Consider the following 23,110-nt stretch of genomic DNA (forward strand, 5'->3'; position numbering starts at 1 on the left):
ACACCTCATCAACACCGTCCAATAGCCTGAATCCACATTCACAGAGGTCTTCCCAGAATCAGAAATGAGGGAGGACCAAAGCAGAGGCAAGAACCTGATGAAGAACACTCAACCAGCAGCCTAGGATCTGCCCTTTGCCAGTGCCAGGCAAAGGGCAGATCTCATGGGTAACATTTGGTATAAACCACTGACAATCCTTCAATCCAATAGGACCTGGTTGCAGCAGCACTCTACTGGAATGCACCATTCTAAGAACTCTGCTGACAGACTATATCACTGCCCTAGAGAGCCCCAAGCCCTGGGGAAATCTGCACTTTGGCATATTTTAATGCCTCACCCACAGTTTTTCTAAAAGGCAGATATCTCTACATTTCTTACCCTGGGTTTACACCATCCTTATTATAATAACAATGTGTTCTCAATATAGTGTGCCAGTTTTAACCAATTCCCCAGGAAGATCAGAGCAATCCTACACTTGCCTCATCTTTTCAGACTTTCCTAAAGAAATAACTCATCCTGTAACAAAATTTCATATAGCAGTAAGCACAATACGAAAGCAGACGGTGAAATCTTCAAATAACAACACACACACACCCCGCCTTTATGAAATGTATGCCAGAATTATGGAACGCTGGTTGTAACAGCACATATGAGCAGGGCTCTTTTTCTAGCAGGAGTTCATCTGCCCATCTGATGCAGCCAATCCTCCGAGAGCTTAGAGGGCTCTTAGTACAGGGCCTTCTGTAAGCTCCAGGAGGATTGGGCACATCAAGGGGCGCGCGGCCTAATATGCAGAGAAGCTTCTGCTAGGAAAAAGAGCCCTGCATGAGTCCTTTTTGTTGGTCTCGGTATGGTACGTGACAGTTTGTATGTTTTTATTAATACTTTTTGTTAATTTTATTTACTTGTTTTTATTAAACGCCTTCTGGGCAGAACTTGGGTTGAAATAAACTGAACTGAACCCCTGACACAGCTGTCATCCACTCAGCCAGCCATATGTTTGCATAGTGCTGATGGAACAGCCACCTTAGAACACCCTCCTGTTGTAAAGTGAGTTCAGCCAGCTCTGAATCAACTAAGAACACCTCATTGCAAGAAGGAAAGGAAAGGAAGGAAAGGTCCTCTGTGCAAGCACCAGTCATTTCTGACTCTGGGGTGACAGTCACAAACAGCACAGACTCTTCACTTATTATATACACTCTGGCCATGGTTAACCGCACCCCTCTCCACAGCAGCAACAGTTACTCCTATTGGCTCATTCCAGAATCCTGCATTTGTATCTCTTTGTTACAAGTTTTACATTCTTAGCATCCTAATTGGCTAGTTCTTGCAGGCTTCAGGATCCTGATTTGCAAGGAGTGCCTGTCTCAGGCTCAGGCAACAAGAGCCCAGTGAGATGCAATACACAATACCTCCAACAAAGATTCACCCTCCTACTCTCCATGCCTCAGGACTCAATGGCAGAAGCTGAGCAAGGGAAATACTGTGAGGGAAGTTGGTGCTGGCTTGGAGACTCCCAAAGGACAGTTTTGGACAGAAACTCATGTTTTAAGAATATGAAGAACACTGCTCTATTGTTATTTCTGGATTATTATTATTTTTTTGGGGGGGAGTGGTTCCATCTACAAGGCTGTCATGCCCAGTTACGGGGAAAAGACATATCCTTCATGTACCATCCCAGTGCTAACTCCCCCTCCCTGTTCTCTGTTGAAACATGAAGAATCACTTACCTCTAATTGTGAGATCATCACATGTATTTCCATGGCCCTCCACCAGTGGCAAAGTTGAGAAACAGATGAACAGGTGACATCACAATACAGAATAAGGTCCAGTAGCATCTATCTATCTATCTATCTATCTATCTATCTATCTATCTATCTATCTATCTATCTATCTATCTATCTATCTATCTATCTATCTATCTATCTATCTGTCTGTCTGTCTGTCTGTCTGTCTGTCTGTCTGTCTGTCTGTCTGTCTGTCTGTCTGTCTGTCTGTCTGTCTGTCTGTCTGTCTGTCTGTTAGCTTTGTGAGTCAGAACTCATGCCAGCCAACCTTTTAGCTTCAGTGGGAGCAAAAATGGAAGACTGAGACACTCTGGGGAATTTCCAAATGTCTATGATTTCTAGCATAGAGATAGAGGAATTTCTAAAGCATTGTGATGTCACTTCCAATCACAACTGAATGTGCACCTCCAGAGGAGAAGTAAATAGTTTGACACAAAGATGCCATTTTCAGCAGCAGTGCCATCTGGAATTGAATACATAGTTTCATACTTACATGGCGGTAACTCTGTGTACAGAAATCACCACCTTACCTGAACCTGGGATCCCTTCTAATCCTGTAACAGTTTGATTGCTTGAACACGGAGAGATATTGAATGTCGTGTTGTCTGATGATGAATGGGTTAATGTCTCATATTCATAACTGAAAAGAAAAATTGTAATGATGCCCACTGAAGTAAATGAAAGAATACGGAAGTATTTGTCGTCAGTGACTAGGAGAAAAGCAAAATTAAGGTTTTTCAATAGCATAATTTGAATCAGGACTGAAGTATTTGGAAGCAATAAAGATCCCCCCAAAATTTGGAAATAATAAAAATTGCTTTTCCCCAGTGCTTTGATCTGTGATAATAGTTTCATGGTAAATAAGTTTGTTCTGGGCTTTTTTTGAGCAGGAACACAGTTCCAGCTGGCTTCGCATCGGGTGGCCAAACTTGCTTAATAATAATAATAATAATAATATTTAATTTGTATCCCACCCTCCCCGCCGAAGCAGGCTCAGGGCGGCTCACAGCAATTAAAACAATACATATTATACGTACATACATATTATAAATCAAACATTTATAAAATTTATCATCATGTAAGAGCCATAGGAATACCCAATTGTGCTCCTTATTTAGTAACCTGTTCAGAAACAGGCCAATCTCTGATTGAAATAAAAGCTCAGACTCTATCTTTTAAATATTGGTTACGAATATATTATAGGGCTGAACCAGCTAGCCTGCTCAGCTACTTAAAAAGAGACCCTTATAATGCCGCTTGGCTACATGGAATCATGTTGAAGCTCAAACACATGGGAATTCCAATTGATGATCTATTTTCATCTGATTAATTTTATAATTTTAGACAGGGGCTGTTTTGTAGAAAAATAGGTGGTGAAGCTCATTAGCATACCTCATTAGCATATGCCGCCCCCCCCCCCCGCCAAAAGCAACCCAATGCAAGTAAGGAGAGCCCTGGGCAAGTGAGGCCTGCTTGGGCTGTCTAAAAATCCAGCTGGGGCTCTCCTGGGCCACCCCTCTCCCAACCAGAAAGCCACCCACCACCCAAAATTCCATAAGAAGTGGAGAAAGGGTGGCGTGGGCTTCTCCAGGGGTGAATGAGGATTGCTTGGGGTGGCTGGCTGGCTGGCTGGCTGGCTGCCTGCTCTCCTAATCCAGGGATTGTTATGCAGCTGCATCTACTATTCAATGGACGTTAGGTGGGGAGGAAGAGGGGGAACCCTGAGAAAGATTCAGAAGCTGCGCTCCGGTGAGCTCCTGCTGAATCTGAGGCCTGATTTTAGATGTATTAAACAGGGAGAAGGAATAACTGTGAAACCTTCATACGTTTGTAGAATAGATGCACCTTGGGACCAAGCAGAACAATCCCTTTAAAATGATAGCCACCCTACCCCAAGGTAATCCAAGTAAATAGAAATACTTACTAGCCCATGAAGAAGTGTGGCATTGCTATCAAGAAGCTCCCCAGAGACATGATGAAACAACCGAGGGCAATGATTCGTGGCCGATGAAGTTTTGCCCCATAATAACTCACAAAGGCGATCACTAACAAATTCCCTAAAAAAACAGCACAAAGCGTCAAGGACACCAAGGGAGGTCTTAAGATAGTGGCCACAAGGAAAGAGAGGAAAGTATAGACTGGCAAGGTCAGTTAGAGGCACGCACTTCAAAAGATTTCATTTTAATTTAACTGACATTTTGAGAGTACTGGTATCCTTTCCAAAATCTTTTTGGGGATAATTTTTTCAGCCTTAGGAACGTCATGTATTGGCAGACCTGGTCTCCATTTAGGTACTAGGTCCACCACCCAATAGAATCAGTGGGTGGTAGACCTATTCTCTGTATGCCAAGTCTACCATCCCTTGAAAACAGTACTGAAATAATCTGAAAAAAATTATGAAACTTTGAGAGCCCCTTGCTTTGTTTAGGAGGGTCTTCCAACCCAGAGCCTCGTGGCACAGAGTGTTAAAGCTGCAGTACTGTAGTCCTAAGCTCTGCTCACGACCTGAGTTCAATTCCCGGCAGTAGCTGGGTTTTCAGGTAGCTGGACCAAGGTTGACTCAGCCTTCCATCCTTCCGAGGTCAGTAAAATGAGTACCCAGCTTGCTGGGGGGAAAGTGTAGATGACCGGGGAAGGCAATGGCAAACCAACCCTGTAAAAAGTCTGCCGTGAAAACATTGTGAAAGCAACGTCACCCCAGAGTCAGAAACAACTGGTGCTTGCACAGGGGACCTTTCCTTTCTTTTCCAACCCAAAATGAAACAAGCAATTTCAGACACTGTTTTGGTTCGAAAATAGTCAAGCATACACCCTTAAGATCAGTTTCTCTGCATAGCTAACAGACAACATGTGGTAGTGGTTACCAGTTAGAGCGTTATGCCAGGATTTGCAAGAGCTGGGTTCATACCTGCAGTCTACCATGTAAGCTAACTGGATGACCCTGGGCCAGTAACACTCTCAGCCTAATCTATTTTATAGTGTTGTTCTGAGGGTAAAATGGAAATGGAGAGAATGTTGTAAGTCACTTTGAGTCCTCATTGGGGAGAAAAATGGGGTATAAATGAAGTAAACCAACAAAAAGAAAGCTAGATCCCAGTAGGCAGCAGTGTTAGTCTGAAGCAATAGAACAAAGCAGTAGACAAGTGCACCTTTAAGACCAACTAAGTTTTATTCAGAATGTAAGCTTTTGTATGCTCTTAAGCAGACTTCATCAGACAAATGGGAATGGATGCCGCAATTCTTAATATAAGTATGCAGTGTGGAATCATGGGAATGTTTTTAGCAGATTAAAAGATAGAAAGAAAAAAAGCTAAGTAGTGTTTGGCTTCTTTACATAGGTACTGCATGATAAAATTATAGGGGGTCATATGAAACCACCTGGGGAGAATCCAGCGATTCCTTTATCTTTCTGTACAGGAACTTATTACTATGATCCTCTGTATATCTAGACATTGAGGATATTCTTTTCAATCAATCATTTCAACTTGATGATTACATGTTAAGGACACAGTGGCAACTCTCTGGACCTGGCCTCTGGACTTGTTTCAGTGAACACATTTTGGAAAGTCTTAGAATTAGTTTTTGGGCTCTTCAGCGATTTTCTTTGCTAGTGTGCCACTATTGCTTCAGATTTTTAAATTTTTTTGCATGTGTTTTGCTCCCTCTAGTGGCTGCTTCAATATTACATTGTTGTATCTATGGCATAGTTCCTGAGCAGGAAATCTGCCTGATTTACAGTGATATAACATCGAAGTGACAACTGGAGGTACCAATCAGGTGCAGAAGAGAGAAAAAAAATGAAGCAACAAGGGGAACACAAACAATGAAAAAGAGAGTATGGAAGAACTCTTTGGCAACTCCAGAAAATCAGGTAGCGATGTTGCCTTGCTAATTTTTGAATGTTGTGATTCATCTCTGATATGCTTTGAGCTTTCACTATCTACTGGCTCAAGCCACAGTTCATTATTTCCAGAAGATAAGGTTTCAGCAAGTGCTATGGAAGCCTTGGAGTGTTCACAAAAACTGGCCACTGATTCCCAAGAGAGCCAGTTTGGTGTAGTGGACTCTTATCTGGGAGAACCAGGTTTGATTCCCCACTCCTCCACTTGCACCTGCTGGAATGGCCTTGGGTCAGCCATAGCTATCGCAGGAGTTGTCCTTGAAAGGGCAGCTGCTGTGAGAGCCCTCTCAGCCCCACCCACCTCACAGGGTGTCTGTTGTGGGGGGGGGAGATATAGGCGATTGTAAGCCACTCTGAGTCTTTGATCCAGAGAGAAGGGCGGGGTATAAATCTGCAATTCTTCTTCATTTCCTGCAACCAAATCCTAATCACATAAAAATGAGAGGGTAGTATGATCAGGGAAAAAGCTGCCCTCATTTGAATTTGAGGACTATAAAGAATGAATTATGTATGCTAAGATAATATTGAGTCTATTTACAGTTTTGCTTGCAAAAAATTAAGGCATCTATCATTTTAAATACCATAAACATGCCAATTAATAAAGTTTCAAGTATTAATGAAGTTAAAATGAGCTTTTACATTGATAAAACAGTCCACCCTCCAATTCAGCCATTTCCCCCTCCCTGAGGAATTGATCTCTGTCATCTAGAGATCAATTATAATAGCGGGAGATCCTCCATCCCCACCGGGAAGTTAGCAAACCTAGGACAAACCTAGAGGAATAGTGGGGAGAATCACCCTTTTGTAATGCTTCCCAACAGGGCTTTTTTTTGTGTGTGTGGCAGGAGCTCCTTTGCATATTAGGCCTGGCCACATACCCCTGATGTAGCCAATCCTCCAAGAGCTTTGCATACTAGGCCACACCCTCCTGATGTAGCCAATCCTCCAAGAGCTTACAGGGCTGTTAGTACAGGGCCTACTGTAAACTCCAGGAGGACTGGCTACATTAGGGGTGTATGACCTAATATGCAAAGGAGTTCCTACTACAAAAAAAACCCCTGCTTCCAATGATGTCATTTGGAGCACAACATGGTTTCTAAATATTAGAATTGGACTCAAGGCATTTTCAGAAAAATAATTCAGTTTGCTGAGATCAGTTCCCCCATTCCCAAAGGAGCCTGAATATTTTGGCTTTGGGAAAAATGAAAGGGATCTTTTGAGACTTGTGAGAGGTGCTTTGGTTGCAATGATGTGGGAGGCAGAAAATGGTGTTGGCCAGGGGTTGTTTTGTAAAAAAATAGGTGGTGGAGCTCATCCTGGGATTGTTATTCAGCTGCACATACTATTCAATGGACAAGGAGTTGGAACTCTCAGAAGGAGGAGGTGGAACTCTCAGAAAGGTTCAGGAGCTGTGCTCCTGTGAGCTCCCTGAGCTCCCACTGAATCTGAAGCCTGGTGTTGGCAGTGGAAAGTGCTGTCAGGTCACAGTTGATTTATGGTGACCCCGTAGGGTTTTCAAGGCAAGAGACATTCAGAGGTGGTTTCCCATCACCTGCCTCTGCTTTGCAGCCCTGGACTTCTTTGTGGTCTCTCATCCACATTCTAACCAGGGCTGACCCTACTTAGCTTCTGAGAGCTGACAAGATTGGACTAACCTGGGCTATTAATGTCAGGATGAAAGATGGTAACCAGCAATATTTTAGGTGTGGGAAGAAGCCACACAAACTTGTCTATTTGTGGCCCAATTTGGCCTCCCTGGAAACAATTACCCAGTTCAAAGCCTCCGCCAATGAAGCCAGCTATAGAGGACGAAACGCCGAATCTTCTTTCCAGCTGTGTGACAGAACTTTTCATGGTGGCCCCAGAAAATGCCTTAGTGAAGTAGGCAAAGGACAGGGCAGCAAGGAAGGCCTTAGGAAAGATGGAAGAAAAAAGGACAAGTTGAACATTAGGCTTCTGTGGAACCATGGGAGTCATCCCAAAATCCAGAAGAATCTAGGGTCTTCTAGGGCCTTCCTTCTGCCTTTCAGAAGAAATACTATGTTGGTCAATGAAAGGCCCTTTAAAAGTTACATAACTTTAAAGACATATCTTGTACATAGGAGCAAAACCAAGGAACCCCACCCCCTTTGATAGAAATGATGCAGTTATGTTTGTGTATGTGTGTGAATGCTCCATCACCAATTTGTTGCTAGAGATAAGCATTTTTACACAATGCCATTGTTGGAGTTGGTTCACACATTTAGCCACAATCCTGCCATAGTCAAGTGGCTCAGTGACAGAGCATCTGATTGGCATGCTTCTTCATCCAAAGAGTGATTAACTCATGGAATTCACTGCCACAGGAGGCGGTGGCAGCTACAAGCATAGCAAGCTTCAAGAAGGGATTGGATCTACATATGGAGCAGAGTTCCATCAGTGGCTATTAGCCACAGCATATTGTTGGAACTCTCTGTCTGGGGCAAGTGATGCTCTGTATTCTTGGTGCTTAGCGGGGGTAGGGGGGGAGGCAACAGTGGGAGGGCTTCTAGTGTCCTGACCCCACTGGTGGACCTCATGATGGCACCTGAGTTTTTTTGGCCACTGTGTGACGCAGAGTGTTGGATTGGATGAGCCATTGGCTTGATCCAACATGGCTTCTCTTATGTTCTTATAATCCCGGCATCTCCAGTTAAAAGCACTGGGTAGTAGGTGATATGAAAGGCCTCTGCCTGAGACCCTGGAGAGCAGCTGCCAGTCTGAGTAGGCAATACTGGACTTAAGAACTATGTGAGAAAGGCCATGGCTCTGGAAGAACATCTGCTTTGCAAGTAGCAGGTCTCTCGTTCAGTCCTCAGCATCTCCTGTTAAAAAGGACCAAGCAGCAGATGATGGGACCAGGCAATGCATCATAGGTCTCTCTCTGCCTGAGAGCTGCTGCTGGTCTGAGTTGACAACACTAATTCTGATTGACTGATGGTCTGATTCAGTATAAGGCAGCTTTATGCATTCAAGATACATAATTTTAGGTGGGTAGTAGGGATGTCAGGTCCAATTCAAGAAATATCTGGGGACTTTGGGGGTGGAGCCAGGAGGCATTGGAGGTGGAGCCAGGAGCAAGGATGTAACAAGCATAATTGAACTCCAAAGGGAGTTCTGGCCATCGCATTTAAAGGGACTGTACACCTTTTAAATGCCTTCTCTTCATTGGAAATAATGAAGGATAGGGGCAACTTGTTCACGATGGAGTTCAATCCCGGTGGAAGCTGGGTTCAGATAGCTGGCTCAAGGTTGACTCAGCCTTCCATCCTGCCGGAAACAACTGGTACTTGCACCTTTACCTTTTTACTGGATGCAATGCTGAAAATTTGGTGCCTCTGTCTAAAAAAAAACAGCTGCCACAGAGCCCAATACCTGCAGATCAATTCTCCATTATACCCTATGGCAGGGGAGTTAAACCTGCAGTCCATGGGCCAAACCAGCCCACTCAAGACTTCAATCACGCAAGGCTCTCTGTTTCTGTGAAGAATTAGCCCTTCACATTCTTCTAGTTGTTTATGCAGCACTTCTAAGGTTCTTAAAAGTGCATTCCATCACAGGTTAGAAGATGTGACTCTGTAAGGTTTTACAGAGATGGGGCTGAGGCTAAGGGAAAGTGGCTTGCTTACGAGATCATGATGAAAGGAAGATTCAAACATGGAGCTTCCTGATCTGTAAGTCTGACTTTTAGCCCCTGTCTTTCCAATATTTGCTGATAATTGCTTAAATATTATCCAGCTAGGTCAACACAGGTCTTTTTGTGTTTTCATCCTGTCCCAAAACAAACAGACACATGCTATAAATATCTATATCTATGTGGTAAAAGTTGAATAGTTGTGCTGCATGGTTATAGGTGAATCTGAGAGAGAGAGTTTGGTGTAGTGGTTAAGAGCAGTGGATTCTAATCTGAAGATCCAGGTTTGATCTCTTCCACTTGAATCCAGCTGGATGACCTTGGGTTAGTCATAGTTATCCCAGCCCCCCAAATAAATCTGGTTCACCTTGAAAAGAGCTAGAGTTTTAGGCTGCCAGACAATCTTCAGATCTCCTGGCTACACTATACCCACTGCCATGTGATAATTAATTAACAGGTGAGTAAACAAAATAAGAGCCCCATGGTGCAGAGTGGTAAAGCTACAGTACTGCAGTCCTAAGCTCTGCTCACAACCTGAGTTCGATCCCGGTGGAAGCTGGGTTCAGGTAGCTGGCTCGAGGTTGACTTAGCCTTCCATCCTTCCGAGGTTGGTAAAATGAGTACCCAGCTTGCTGGGGGGAAAGAGTAGATGACTGGGGACGGCAAAGGCTAACCACCCCGTAAAAAAGTCTGCCATGAAAACGTGAAAGCAACGTTCCCCCAGAGTCAAAAACGACTGGTGCTTGCACAGGGAACTACCTTTACCTTTTTAAACAAAATTAATTGAGATTTAGAATAATAGAATCATAAGAGTTGGAAGGGAGCTCCAGGGCACGACTGGCCCTAGATTGTCTGGCACCCTAAACAAGACTAACTTCTGGTGCCCCACCCCCGCACTGACAACAAAACCAAATTACATGGGGTGCTCAATTCAGTGCCCCAGAAAGCTGGGGCCCTAGGCAATCACCTAGTTTGCCAAGTGGCAGAGCCGGCCCTGCCCCATAATTAGTGCTCCTCCAGGACGCTATACAAGGACTTACCAATAGATGGTGGCCTTGTAGCACCACAACTGTTCCCCCTCTTTTTCCTCTGAAGCTGATTGGCTGTTTGTCATTCTAGGCCAGGGGTGGGGAACAGTGGCTCTCCAGATGTTTTTTGCCTACAACTCCCATCAGTCCCAGCCAGCATGGCCAATGGCTGGGGCTGATGGGAGTTGTAGGCAAAAAAACATCTGGAGAGCCACTGTTCCCCACTCCTGTTCTGGGCAAATATTTCTAGAATATCAGTCTTCACCTGGAATGGTCTTCAGAAGTTCTTTTACCCACATGAGGGCCACATAACCATCAGCAGGATGTATGCAGTTAGTAAAACATTTACGTGACTCAACCTCACAGATGGAATAATTCCATGGGATTCCTTCCTCAAGAAATCAGCATCCCACCCCACTTAGCATGGTTCTCGTTCTACTGGAAAGATGCCAAGCAGACACCCACCATCTTACAGGGTTGTGTCACTTATACCAGGGGTGGCCAAACGGAGGTGCGGGAGCCGCATGCAGCTCTTTCACATATATTGTGCAGCTCCCAGAGGTCAAGGAAGAACTTAAAGCAAACTTACTCTCAAGTAAGCATGCTTAGCATCAGGACCTCAGTCAGCCTCTAAGTGCTGGCCCATAGGCAGGCAACTGTTTTGGCTGCGTGTGAAGCAGGGAAGGAGGGGAAAATGGGCAGGCTTGCAAGCTCTTCTGCTCTACCACACAGGTGGTCTGGAGGCTAGAGGGGGGAAAGAGAGTGCAAGAGCCAAGGGAGCCACTGGAAGGAGGGACAGAATTAAACAGGGAAGCTCAGGGTTCCCCCTTAGTTTCATAGCTCTTGTAGAAGCTATATTTACTAACCTTGGTGTCAAGGTGTTTCCTTCTCCCACTGGTGCAAAAAAAATAAATAATTCCCTAACCTTTCCCTATGCTGGTCTTATGGGGACTGTTATTCTCAGCTTTTGTTTTTTTAAAAAGTCTCCTGGCATGGTTGTGTTGTAAAGTGCATACATATGAATTTTACCTTTCTGTGCAAAGAAAGTATTAAGAGTTTTAATAAAGATATGCAATATCTGTTCATGTCTTGTGGTTCTCAAACATCTGACATTTATTCTATCTGACTCTTACGTTAAGCAAGAATGGCCACCCCTGACTTATATCTTTTCCATGAGGGAAGTGATTAGCAGTGCTCACAAGTCTGGGAAAGGAATATTTATAGTGCTTCATCCTGCCCACACCATTTGGGTTGGAAGGTGTGCCAGAAAGTGCACTTTCTGATGTCACCTCGAGGAGAAAGGAAGTGTGGGTGTGTGCACTCATGTCATAAAGAAGGTGGTAAATTTCATGGGATAAATTCTTGCCCACCCCTCCTATATCTGTAACCAGCTCTGTGGTATGAATGTGAGGTGTGTCCAGGAGAATACCAGAATATGAGATGACTTGGGTCCAGGAGAATACCAGAACTTTGACTGCAAAGGACAAAAAATGCCTAAGCCCAAAGATGGGCAATGAATGCCACAAAATCCAACTGATATGAAGGCTTCCTTCCAAAGCCAAAACCGATGACCCCAAAGCAAAAAAAGCAAACAAACCCTCAAACAATTAGCTATGTTCAATATTGTAATGATCAGAATTCACTGGACCTTCATCCCATTGCAGCATGAGCTTTTCTTCTTGACAGGTAGCTCCTTGAAGGTTTCCTCCTGCAAAGGCTGGCTAGAAGGGTCCACTTCCAGAGGTGATTCATTTGTATTATCGGGTTCAGCCTGCATCCTCATGATGTCTTATCTTGGATGGATTCCCTGTTCCCAACAAAGAAAATTCTTACATAATCTATAAATAGGAAGTTCCTCACACACCCCCTCCACACACATGCTTTATTTAAATGGTAGATCCACCTTTTGGATGGAGAACCAAAGAGCCAAATGACATTTTACGCTCGTTTTCACATGTGTTTAGGCTGATTCCGCACTAGACCTTGCTCCATGCCAGGCTTCCGTTTCTCCCCGGAGCAAGCTGATGATTTCGCACCAGTTGCTTCGCACCGCCATTTTGTGCAGGGAAACCCGTGATTTGCCACACCACAGCATAAACCTAAGGTTTACACTGTGGTGTGGCAAATCACATGTTTTCCCCGTGCAAAATGATGGCGTGGAGCCACTGGTGTGAAATCGCCAGCTTGCTCCAGTGAAAAATGGAAGCCTGGAGCAGAGCAAGGTCTAGTGTGGAATCAGCCTGCGTTCCCCACAGCCACACAGCGGCTATGGGGAACTGCTTCTCAAAAGACAAACACAAAACAGATGAGCCCAGAGCCCAAAAGGACTTGGAATGGCACTGTGTGTGTGGGTGTGTGTGTGAGAGGGAAGGTTTGGGGTTTTTTTGCACAAAAAACTGGATTTGTGTGTGTGTGGGGGGGGGGGGGGTTACATCACTGATTTTACTATTCCGTATGTACAGATGCTCCTTGTGAAGTAGCAAAATTGTCAAAATAATTTCCCTACCCTGCATGGTTTTCATGTGAAAAAACTGTGTGTGGGGAGGGAACATAGGACCCCAGTGGTGCTGTTCCTTCTTTGAAGAAGCAGGACTCCCACAGCTTTGGTGTGGCTGTAGGGACCACACATAAGTGTAAAAATGTAGCGTGAGCTTGGCTCAAAGATCAAAGCCATCGAATCAGTCCCATTTTGACAGCCAGTAACATCTCAAAGTGAGGGGCTTTAATCTGGAATAAGCCAATGTAGCCATTTTTATGTCCTTTTCACTTTGTATGTTGTCTTTGATTTTGGTTTGCACAATTTTAACTGTTGTCACCGGTTATTCCTTTTAATGGCCTTTTCTGCACCATTTATACATAAAAGAAACATCAAGGAAAGGAGACAGTGTGGCATAGTAGTTAGAGCATCAGTTTAGGATCTGGGAGACCCAAGATCGAATGCCCACTATGACAAAGAAGCTTGCTGGGTGACCTTGGGCTAGTCACACTCCTTCAGCCTAACCTATCTCACAAGGTTGTTGTGAGCAGGGCTTTTTTGTAGCAGCAACTCCTTTGCATATCAGGCCACACACCCCAATGTAGCCAATCCTCCTGGAGCTTACAGTAGGCCCTGTACTAACAGCCCTGTAAACTCTTGGAGGATTGGCTACATCAGATGGGTGTGGCCTAATATGCAAATGATTTACTGCCCTGGTTGTGAGAATATAAAAAAAAGCCCTGGTTGTGAGAATAAAATGGAGGAGAGGATTGAGGACAGAGGCCTGGCAAACCTATCCCCCACCTCCCTTTGGTCTCCTCACACAGCCCTCCTTTATCACCTTGCTCTCATTCTCATGTTCTAGGCAACTCCCAACAATATTACCCTGAGTGTTTACAGCTAGGGGTGCCAAGTCTGAGTTGGGAAATACCTGGAGGTTTGGGGAGTGATCCTGGGAAGGCGTGGTGAGGGAAGGCACCTCAGCAGGATATATCGCCATACAGTCTACCCTTCAATGCAGCTATTATCTCCAAGAAAACTGATCTCTGTGGCCTGGAGTTCAGTGTTAATCCCAGGAGTACACCATACTCCTTTGGGAGATTGGCAACCCTATCCTTAAGGGATCCACCAATCCAAACCTCTGGTTCCCTGTCTCTCCTCCAGGAATTAGTTTAAAAAACACTATGATATGGAGTGCCAGATGCCTGCTTCTCTTTTGGTTTGAGTGAAGCCTGTCTATTTTTACAGGTTTGGCTTGACTCTCAAAGTTCCTCAGTGCTTACCATACGCAGGGCTTTTTTTGTAGCAAGAACTCCTTTGCATATTAGGCCCCGCACCCCTGATGTAGCCAATCCTCCAAGAGCTTACAGGGCTCTTAGTACAGGGCCTACTGTAAACTCCAGGAGGACTGGCTACATCAGGGGGGCATGTCCTAATATGCAAAGGAGTTCCTGGTGCAAAAAAGCCCTGACCAAACTTAAACTTCTCAGGAAAACTTTCTGATCCATGCTCTGAAACCCCTAATCTCTGGTTCTCTAGCTGGACCTGCAAGGTAACAGGTCTGACAACATTACCTTTGAAGTCCTGGACTTCAGCCTTCTCCCCAGTTACCTAATTGTGTCCTCCACAACAGCATGGCTACATTTTGTGTCCTCCACGATAGCATAGCTACAGTCAATGAATGCCATAGTTCAATTACTTTTGGCAGGATTTTTTTTGTAGAAAAAGCCCAGCAGGAACTCATTTGCGTATTAGGCCATGCTCCCTGACACCACCATTGTTTCACGATGAACTCATTTGCATATTAGGCCACAACCATCATTTGCATATTAGGCCACACCTACTGACATCGCCACTGTTTCACGCAGGGGGGGTGCAGAAAAAGGCCCAACAGGAACTCATGTGCATATTAAGCCACACCCCCTGACATCACCATTGTTCCGCACAGGGCCTTTTTTGTAGGGAAAACCCAGTAGGAACTAATTTGCACATTAGACCACACCCCCTGATGCCAGGCCAGCCAGAACTGTGTTCCTGTGCATTCCTGCTCAAAAAAAGCCCTGAGTTGAAGAAGTATTACCTTTTATTCAACATAAATCTAGCAAAAACCAGAAACTGAGATTATTTTTAAATGTAGTGCTATGTACGGTAATCTATGTGTTGGTCACCTCCAGGCTAGACTACTGTAACTTACTCTATGCTGGCCTACCCTTGAAACTCCAAAGGGTCCAGAATGTGGCAGCGGAGTCCTGATGGAACGCCATGGACAGCACACATTCTACCTGTGCTGCGTCAGCTACACTGGCTTCCGGTTGAGTACTGAGTTAGAGTCAAGGTTTCGGTTATGACCTTTAAGGCCTTGAGCGGTCTGGGACCGATGTATCTATAGGACCACCTCCTCCACTATGTCCCTGGAAGAGCGCTATGCTCTATTGGTCAAAATCTACTGGTGCTCCTTGGCCCTAAAGAGGTCCTGTGGTGGTGGTGGTGGGGAAGAAGAAGAAGAAGAAAAGGCACTTTCACACATGCTAAATAGGGTTGCCAGCTCCAGACGAGAAAATCCTGGAGATATGGGGATTTATCCTGGTGAGGATAGGGAACTCAGAAGGATATAATGTCATGGAGTCTAACCTCCAAAATAGCCGTTTTCTCCAGCAGAACTCATATCTGTAGTATGGAGATGAAATGTAATTCCTAGGGATCCCCAGTTCCCACCTGGAGGCTGGCATCCCTGAATTGCTAAATAATGCAGTTTTAATCCACTTCAGCAACAGTGTGCAGGTGAATTTGCCATTAAAAAGGCAAAGGTAGTCCCCTGTGCAAGCACCAGTCGTTTCCGACTCTGAGGTGATGTTGTATCATGACATTTTCATGGCAGACTTTTAATGGGGTGGTTTGCCATTGCCTTCCCCAGTCATCTACGCTTCCCCCCCAGCAAACTGGGTACTCATTTTACCGACCTCGGAAGGATGGAAGGCTGAGTCAACCTTGAGCCGGCTACCTGAACCCAGCTTCCTCTGGGATCAAACTCAGGTCATGAGCAGAGCTTAGGACTGCAGTACTGCAGCTTCACCACTCTGTGCTACGGGGCTCTTCAGACTTGCCATTACATGCATGTATTTCTGCCCAATCTGTCACTGACCTCAGCAGTGGACTCCTGGAATATTATTTAGCAGCTCAAATGTGAAGGCCTTCAGAGCCATTATTGATCTCCTCTCCACGCATCCAATCTGCCAGAACTCAAAGTTCTTGAAAATGAGCTGACTCTCTTTTATGTACAATATAGCCCCTACTTACTGTGGCTGATAAAGAGAGGATTCAGAGATAAACCCATGCATGTGTGTGTGTGTGTGAAGTGTCATCAAGTCACCTCCAAAAAGTCATATTGCTAACAGCCTTCCTCACAAGGATGCCAGTCTTCAAAGGGGACCTAGGGATCTCCTAGAACAGGTGTGGCCGAGGGTAGCTCTCCAGATGTTTTTTGCCTACAACTCCCATCAGCCTCAATTGGCCATGCTGGCTAGGACTGATGGGAGTTGTAGGCAAAAAACATCTGGAGAGCTACCCTTGGCCATCCCTGTCCTAGAATGACAGCTCATCTCTATAAATAGCCCTGCTAGATCAGACCAATGGTCCATCTAACCCAGCATTCTGTCTCACGCAGTGGCCAATCAGTTCCTCTGGACAGCCAACAACAGGGCAGAGAGGCCAATGCCTTCCCCTGATGTTGCCTCCTGACTCTGGGATTCAGTCCCTCTGAATGTGCAAGCTCCTCTCAATCATCTTGGCTAGAAGCCATTTATAGACTTATCCCCCATAAAGCTATCTAATCACTTTTGAAAACTGTTTATTCCTGTGGCCATCACTACATCGCCCTGGCAGCGATTTCCACATTTTAATCCCTCTCTGTGCAAAGCAGTATTTCCTTTTGCCCATCCAGAACCTTCTGCCCATCAGCTTCATTGGATGCTCTCCAGACTACAGAGATCAGTTCCCATAGAGAAAATGGATGCTTTGATGGGTGGACTCAACGGCATTGTATCACTCTGAGGTCCTTGTCTTCCCCAGGCTCCAAACCCAATTCTCCAGACGTTTCTCAGCCTAGATCGGGCAACCCTACCCCTCACCCCTCACTGGCCACCAAGGGGGACCCGACAACCCTACTTGCTCAGGTCTTACAAAAGGAGGACTGTGGCCAATCCATCACCTGCTGGGTCTTCCTCTTTCCCTGCTGCCTTTAACGTTTCCTATCATTACTGTCTTTTCTAGTGACTCTAGTCTCCTCAGATAAACTTATACCAAACTGAGAACAGAACTGCAGAATGCAGAGAAGTGGTCCGAATCAGGGATCAGCAGCCTTTTTAATTGAAGAGCCAAACAATGTCAACAATTTTAGGTTTCCATTCCATAGGTGGGGGCAGAGGCTCCCCTACTTTCATGGGCTTCTGCCAGCTGGCCGCTAAGAGGGAATTTCCCCTCACTCCCACCCCAAACAGCAATGTCATGTGCCGGCGTGGCAGTCAGACCTGGCTACCCTAGACAACATTTCGAGCGAAAGGGGGGGAAGTGCCAGTATACAAAAGCTCATTGCATAACTAGAGCTGCCAGCCCACTGCCAGGGGTGGGGGAATTCCCTGCTCATCCCCTGCTGATGGGGAGATACCAGCAGGGGGGAGGACCTAGGCTTGTGACATAGTGGCGTTACCAAAGGCACAGCAACAGCACTTCTGGCGTGTGGCAGAAGCAATGTTGCTACTTTGCCAACAATATTGCTGTCTCATAGGCCTAGGCCAGGGGTAGGGAACGTTGGCTCTCCAGATGTTTTTTGCCTACAACTCCCATCAGCCCCAGCCATTGGCCATGCTGGCTGGGGCTGATGGGAGTTGTAGGCAAAAAACATCTGGAGAGCCAATGTTCTCTACCCCGGCCTAGGCCTTCCATTGCTGCCAGTAAGTCCCTCCTGCCCCCTTAGGGTTGCCAAGTCCAATTCAAGAAATATCTGGGGACTTTGGAGGTGGAGCCAGGAGCAAGGCTATGACAAGCAGAATTAAACTCCAAAAGGAGTTCTGCCTATCACATTTAAATGCCTTCCCTCCATTGGATATAATGGATGGGGGCATCTTTTTGAGGGGCTCATAGAATTGGACCCCTGGTACAATCCTTTTGGAGAGGCACCAGATGCTATGCTGAAAATGTGGTGCTTCTGCAAAAAAACCCCAGCCCCGCCCCAATAACTGTGGTTCAATTCTCCGTTATAGCCTGTGGGAATCATTCTCCATAGGGAATAATGGAGTGCCCAGCAGACATTTCCCTCCCCCTTCCTGCTTTCTGATGACTCTGAAGTGAGGGGAGGGCCTCCAAACCGGGGGATCCCCTGCCCTCACCTGGGGATTGGCAATCCTACACCCCCTGCTGGTTGCCACGAGGCACCAGGTAAATCTATGCATAACTGAAAATATACAGCATATAGATTACTGATCATTTACACCAGGGCTTTTTTGTTTTCCTGTGGGAACTCAGTAGAACAGAGTTCTGCAACCTCCTTGAGCAAACAAAATTCTCAAAAAAAAATGTTTAACATTTCATGAGGGGGCACCTGTGTATTTTTCCTTCGTTTCCCTCTTGAGAGTTCCAGCACCTCTTTTTCCAGGGAAAAAGTCATCATTTACACATTTAACACATTTCCGAGCCTGGATCTGGCAAACCTTCCCTCCCCGCACCCCCCCCCCCCACTGGTGGTGAAGAGTGGCAGACTAATCTGGAGAACCAGTTTCGATCCCTCCACATGCAGCCTCCTGGGTGACCTTGGGCCAGTCATAGTTCTCTCAGAACTCTCCAATGGCTCAGGCAGAGAAACTTCTTCCCCAGCAACTACAAACCTGCAACTGGAGATTCCAGGGATTGAACCTGCAACCTCCTGCACTCAAAGCAGGCGCTGTATTCCTGAGCCACAGCCCTTCCACCCTGCTGGCATCATCTCATTGACTCTATTTTAATCAACCCAGTCCCACTGTTAAATCCAACATAACTGTGGACTTTAATTGCCATTCAGTATGTCCCTGGATGCCTTGCCCTGTATAGCTCAGGCTATCTCGATCGCGTCAGATCTCAAAAACGCTAAGTAGGGCCAGTCCTGGTTAGTATTTGGATGGGAGACCTCCAAGGAATACCAGGGTCATGACGCAGAGGCAAGCAATGGCAAACCACCTCTGAATGTCTCTCACCTTGAAAACCTTACAAGGTCGCTGTAAGTCCACTGTCATTGATGACATTTTCCTCCACCACCCTGTCTCTGGCTAGCCAAATCCCCCTCTTTGATGCCCACTAGGAACAACTGGAAGCAGAAGGCAGCCTTACCAAGGTTGTGAATCCAGCTGAACAGCACCTAAGGAATCGTCTGGTGGGATGGAGAACGCAGCATTTCCCCCCCAAAGCAAAGTGCTTTGGAGTCAATCGTTAACTTCCCCAGCTTCCTAAGTAAATACCGATTGCCCCTTAGAAGAGCAGGACTTCTTGCATAATCCACTATGCATCCATCCCGTCCCCAGGCCTGCCCATAGACTGCAAGTCCCTGCATTCTTTTTTCAGTGTTGAAGTTATCTCGGTAGAAAACGTTCCCTCGAGTTGCAGTCTTGCTTTGAGATCACCCCAGGGGTTGTTTGGAGACACAAACTTTCATTGTTTCCCATTGGTGTGTTCTTGGCTTCACCCTGGACCTTACGAAGAAAATGTATCCAAACCAATCCCTAAAAAAACATAACTCAATATCACAACGCCTATCTCACATTTAGCCTTGCTGCCCTTAACCATTTACTTCAAACTATTGCCTTGGAAGGTACTGCTGAATTATTAGGGTTGCCCACCTCCAAGTGGCAAAGCCGGCCCTGTCACTAGGCAAACTAGCCTTCTGGGGTACCAAACTGGGCACCCCCCATATGACATTTTAGCCACAACAGTGTGATGTGGTGGCTAAAAAGGCAAACGCAATTTTGGGCTGTATCAAGAGAAGTATAGTGTCCAGATCACGTGAAGCGATGGTATCACTTTACTAGGCTCTGGTAAGACCTCACCTGGAGTATTGTGTTCAGTTTGGGGCACCACTTTTTAAGAAGGATATAGACAAGCTGGAATGGATCCAGAGGAGGGTGACAAAGATGGTGAGGGGTCTGGAGACCAAGTCCTATGAGGAAAGGTTGAAGGAGCCGGGCATGTTTAGCCTGGAGAGAAGGCAGCTGAGATATGATCACCATCTTCAAGTATTTGAAGGGCTGTCGTATAGAGGATGTGGTGGAATTGTTTTCTGTGGACCCAGAAGGTAGGACCAGAACCAATGGGTTGAAATTAAATCAAAAGAATTTCTGGCTCAACATTAGGAAGAACTTCCTGACCGTTAGAGCGATTCCTCAGTGGGACAGGCTTGCTTAGGAGGTGGTGGGCTCTTTTTCCTTGGAGGTTTTTAAACAGAGGCTAGATGGTCATCTGACAGCAATGAGGATCCTGTGAACTTAGGGAGAGGTGTTTGAGAGTTTCCTGCATTATGCAGGGGGTTGGACTAGGTGACCCTGGAGGTCCCTTCCAACTCTATGATTCTATGACTCAGTGAAGGAGGTCTCCCATTCAAGTACTTGCCAGCGTTGGCCCTGCTCAGCTTCCGAGATCTGACAAGATCAGACTTGCCTGGGCTATCCAGGTCAGGGAGCAATTTCAAGTTTTGTGCTTTTCATTTCCCCCACAGTACATCTGTTTTTTTTTTTTAATTGGTTATCAGTGCAGGGGCGGGGGGTAGAAGTTAGTCTTGCCTAGGGTGCTAGATAGTTTAGGGCCAGCCAGCCCTGCCAAGTGGTGGCTTAAGGTTGCCAGATTCAGACTGGGAAACCCTTGGAGATTTGAGGATGGAGGCCTGGGAAAGGCAGGGATTTCAGTGGGGTACAATGCCTTAGAGTCCCACTCTCCAAAGCATCCATTTTCTCCAGGGGAACTGATCTCTGTAGTCTGTAATTCTGTGGGATCCCCCGGTTCCACCTGGAGGCTGGCATTCCTACGGGGCCCAGAGACCTCCTGGACTCAGGGCTTTTTTTTTGTAGCAGGAATTCCTTTGCATATTAGGCCACACACCCCCTGATGTAGCCAAACCTCCAAGAGCTTACAGTAGGCCCTGAAGAAGAGCCCTTTAAGCTCTTGGAGGATTGGCTACATCAGGAGCGTGTGGCCTAATATGAAAAGGAGTTCCTGCTACAAAAAAAGTCCTGCGCTTATAACTGGTCTCCAGGTTACAGAGCAGGGCTGCCAAGCCCCCTGGTCCTGAAGGGCGTTCCCCCACCCGGGAGATTCCCAGCCCGCCGGCCCACATTGGGCCAGTGGGGGGAGCCTCCCCCTATGTCACCGATGCAATGATGTCACTCAGAAGTCACATCATTGTGCCAGCATGCAGTGGCAGGCTTTTCCAGGAAAATTCTATGGGTTTTCCAGGATGCTCTAGCCATTTGAGAGGGAAAACTCTATGGTGCAATAGGTACTATAGAGTGTTTTTCTTCCCAAATGGCTAGAGAGTCCTGTGAAAACCATAGAGCTTTTCCAGAAATGCCTAGAGCGGCTGCACACAGCATCACTGGTGCAATGACGTCACTTCTGGATGATGTCATCGTGCTGGCGATGTAGGGGGAGGTCCCCCCCCCCATTCCCCAATGTGGGCCAACGGGTTGGGAACCTTCTGGTCAAGGGAACCGCTCCAGGGCTGAGGGGACTTGGCAATCCTATTATAACCATATTAGAACATAAGAACATAAGAGAAGCCATGTTAGATCAGGCCAATGGCCCATCCAGTCCAACATTCTGTGTCACACAGCGGCCAAATATATATACACACACACACACACACACTGTGGCTAATAGCCACTGATGGACCTCTGCTCCATATTTTTATCTAACCTCCTCTTGAAGGTGGCTATGCTTGTGGCCGCCACCACCTCCTGTGGCAGTGAATTTACAAAGATCACTTTACTTGGAGAAAATGGCTGCTTTAGAAGGTGAATTCTAGGGCATTCTACCCTGCTGTGGTCACTTCCTTCCTCAAACCCCACCCTTCTCATGTTCACCCTTGAATTCTGTTACACGTTTACAAATGGCTCTCTCCATTCCAAAGACCCTGCCTGCATATTGTGAATTTTTAACTGTTCCCAAATACAGAATACTCTTTGCTCAGGCCTGATTAAATGTTTCCCCACTGGGGAATTAACAGGCAAGTTCCAAGGGATTCCTTTTTCTGAACGATTTTGCGACTGTAAATCAGGAAATCTGGACACTTCTTGGCACCTTTTTATTGACTGTAAGAAGCATGAACTCACTAGAGGTACATTCAGGTTACGTTCAGAAGAGGGGATGCAACTCAAAACAAGAGGCAGTTACAGTGCTTTTGGCTGGTACTGATCCAAGTGTAACTCTTGCTGTGGCAAAATTTTTATCTATGATTTTTAACGACTCTTCCCCGCAATGGTATATATTACATATCATATTTAGTATTTCTAGTCGTTTGGTTATTTTTCTGTATTTTTGGACTGCATTATTTTGTACTATTGGACTGTATTAATCTGTACCAAATCAAATTTGATTACTTATGACCTGTTGGTCTGTGAGCATGAGGTACAGAATAAAGGAACAAAATCTTCAGGTATTTCCCAACCCAGAGTTGGCAATTCAATTGCATGGATGTTTGGGGGCTTATTTTTAATAAGTTTAATATTCTACAATAGCAACTTTAACTGTAAATACATTCTCCAAGCCACTGGCTGGCTTGGCTTGAAGAAATGATTTAAAGAGAGAAATGCCTTCTCCAAGCCAACCTACAGGGAATTCACAAATATCTCCCACCTCCGCACCCCCAGTGACCCCTGCTCCATGCCCAGAAGAGAATATAAGAGCTCTTTTATTTGTTTGTTTGTTTGTTTGTTGCTGACATTGTTATTAATTAATTTTGATTAATCTCCCCATCCCAGCTAGTGCTGGGCTCTGGGCAATTTACATTCAGTAATACAGCATACTACAAAGTTAAAGGAAGAAGAAGAATTGCAGATTTATACCCTGCCCTTCTCTCTGAATCAGAGACTCAGAGCGGCTTACAATCTCATATATCTTCTCCCCCCACAACAGACACCCTGTGAGGTGAGTGGGGCTGAGAGAGCTTTCACAGTTGCTGCCCTTTCAAGGACAACCTCTGCCAGAGCTATGGCTAACCCAGCAGCTGTAAGTGGAGGAGTGGGGAATCAAACC

The 23,110-nt window shown here is 45.7% G+C and overlaps 2 protein-coding genes across 4 annotated transcripts in view; one reads left to right on the top strand and one right to left on the bottom strand.

Annotated features, from left to right (window-relative positions):
* The window catches only part of LOC132576562 (solute carrier organic anion transporter family member 1B3-like), a 44,209-nt gene extending 24,940 nt beyond the window's left edge, over positions 1–19,269 (bottom strand). For both annotated transcript variants that reach the window (XR_009555756.1, XM_060245819.1), the window contains exons 1-5: positions 19,202–19,269; positions 12,017–12,175; positions 7,458–7,599; positions 3,712–3,844; positions 2,318–2,427 (exon numbers count right to left, since the gene is read on the bottom strand). Coding sequence is in view for 1 of the 2 variants with exons in the window: in XM_060245819.1 (XP_060101802.1) it covers positions 2,318–2,427; positions 3,712–3,844; positions 7,458–7,599; positions 12,017–12,151 (520 nt within the window). In the remaining variant the exon portion in view is untranslated. The remainder of the gene's footprint in view (positions 1–2,317; positions 2,428–3,711; positions 3,845–7,457; positions 7,600–12,016; positions 12,176–19,201) is intronic.
* Positions 1–23,110, top strand: part of CALD1 (caldesmon 1) — a 710,639-nt gene that overhangs the window by 621,262 nt on the left and 66,267 nt on the right. The window lies entirely within an intron of this gene.

This window comes from Heteronotia binoei, chromosome 8, assembly GCF_032191835.1.
Source record: "Heteronotia binoei isolate CCM8104 ecotype False Entrance Well chromosome 8, APGP_CSIRO_Hbin_v1, whole genome shotgun sequence".
Taxonomy (NCBI): Eukaryota; Metazoa; Chordata; class Lepidosauria; order Squamata; family Gekkonidae; genus Heteronotia; species Heteronotia binoei.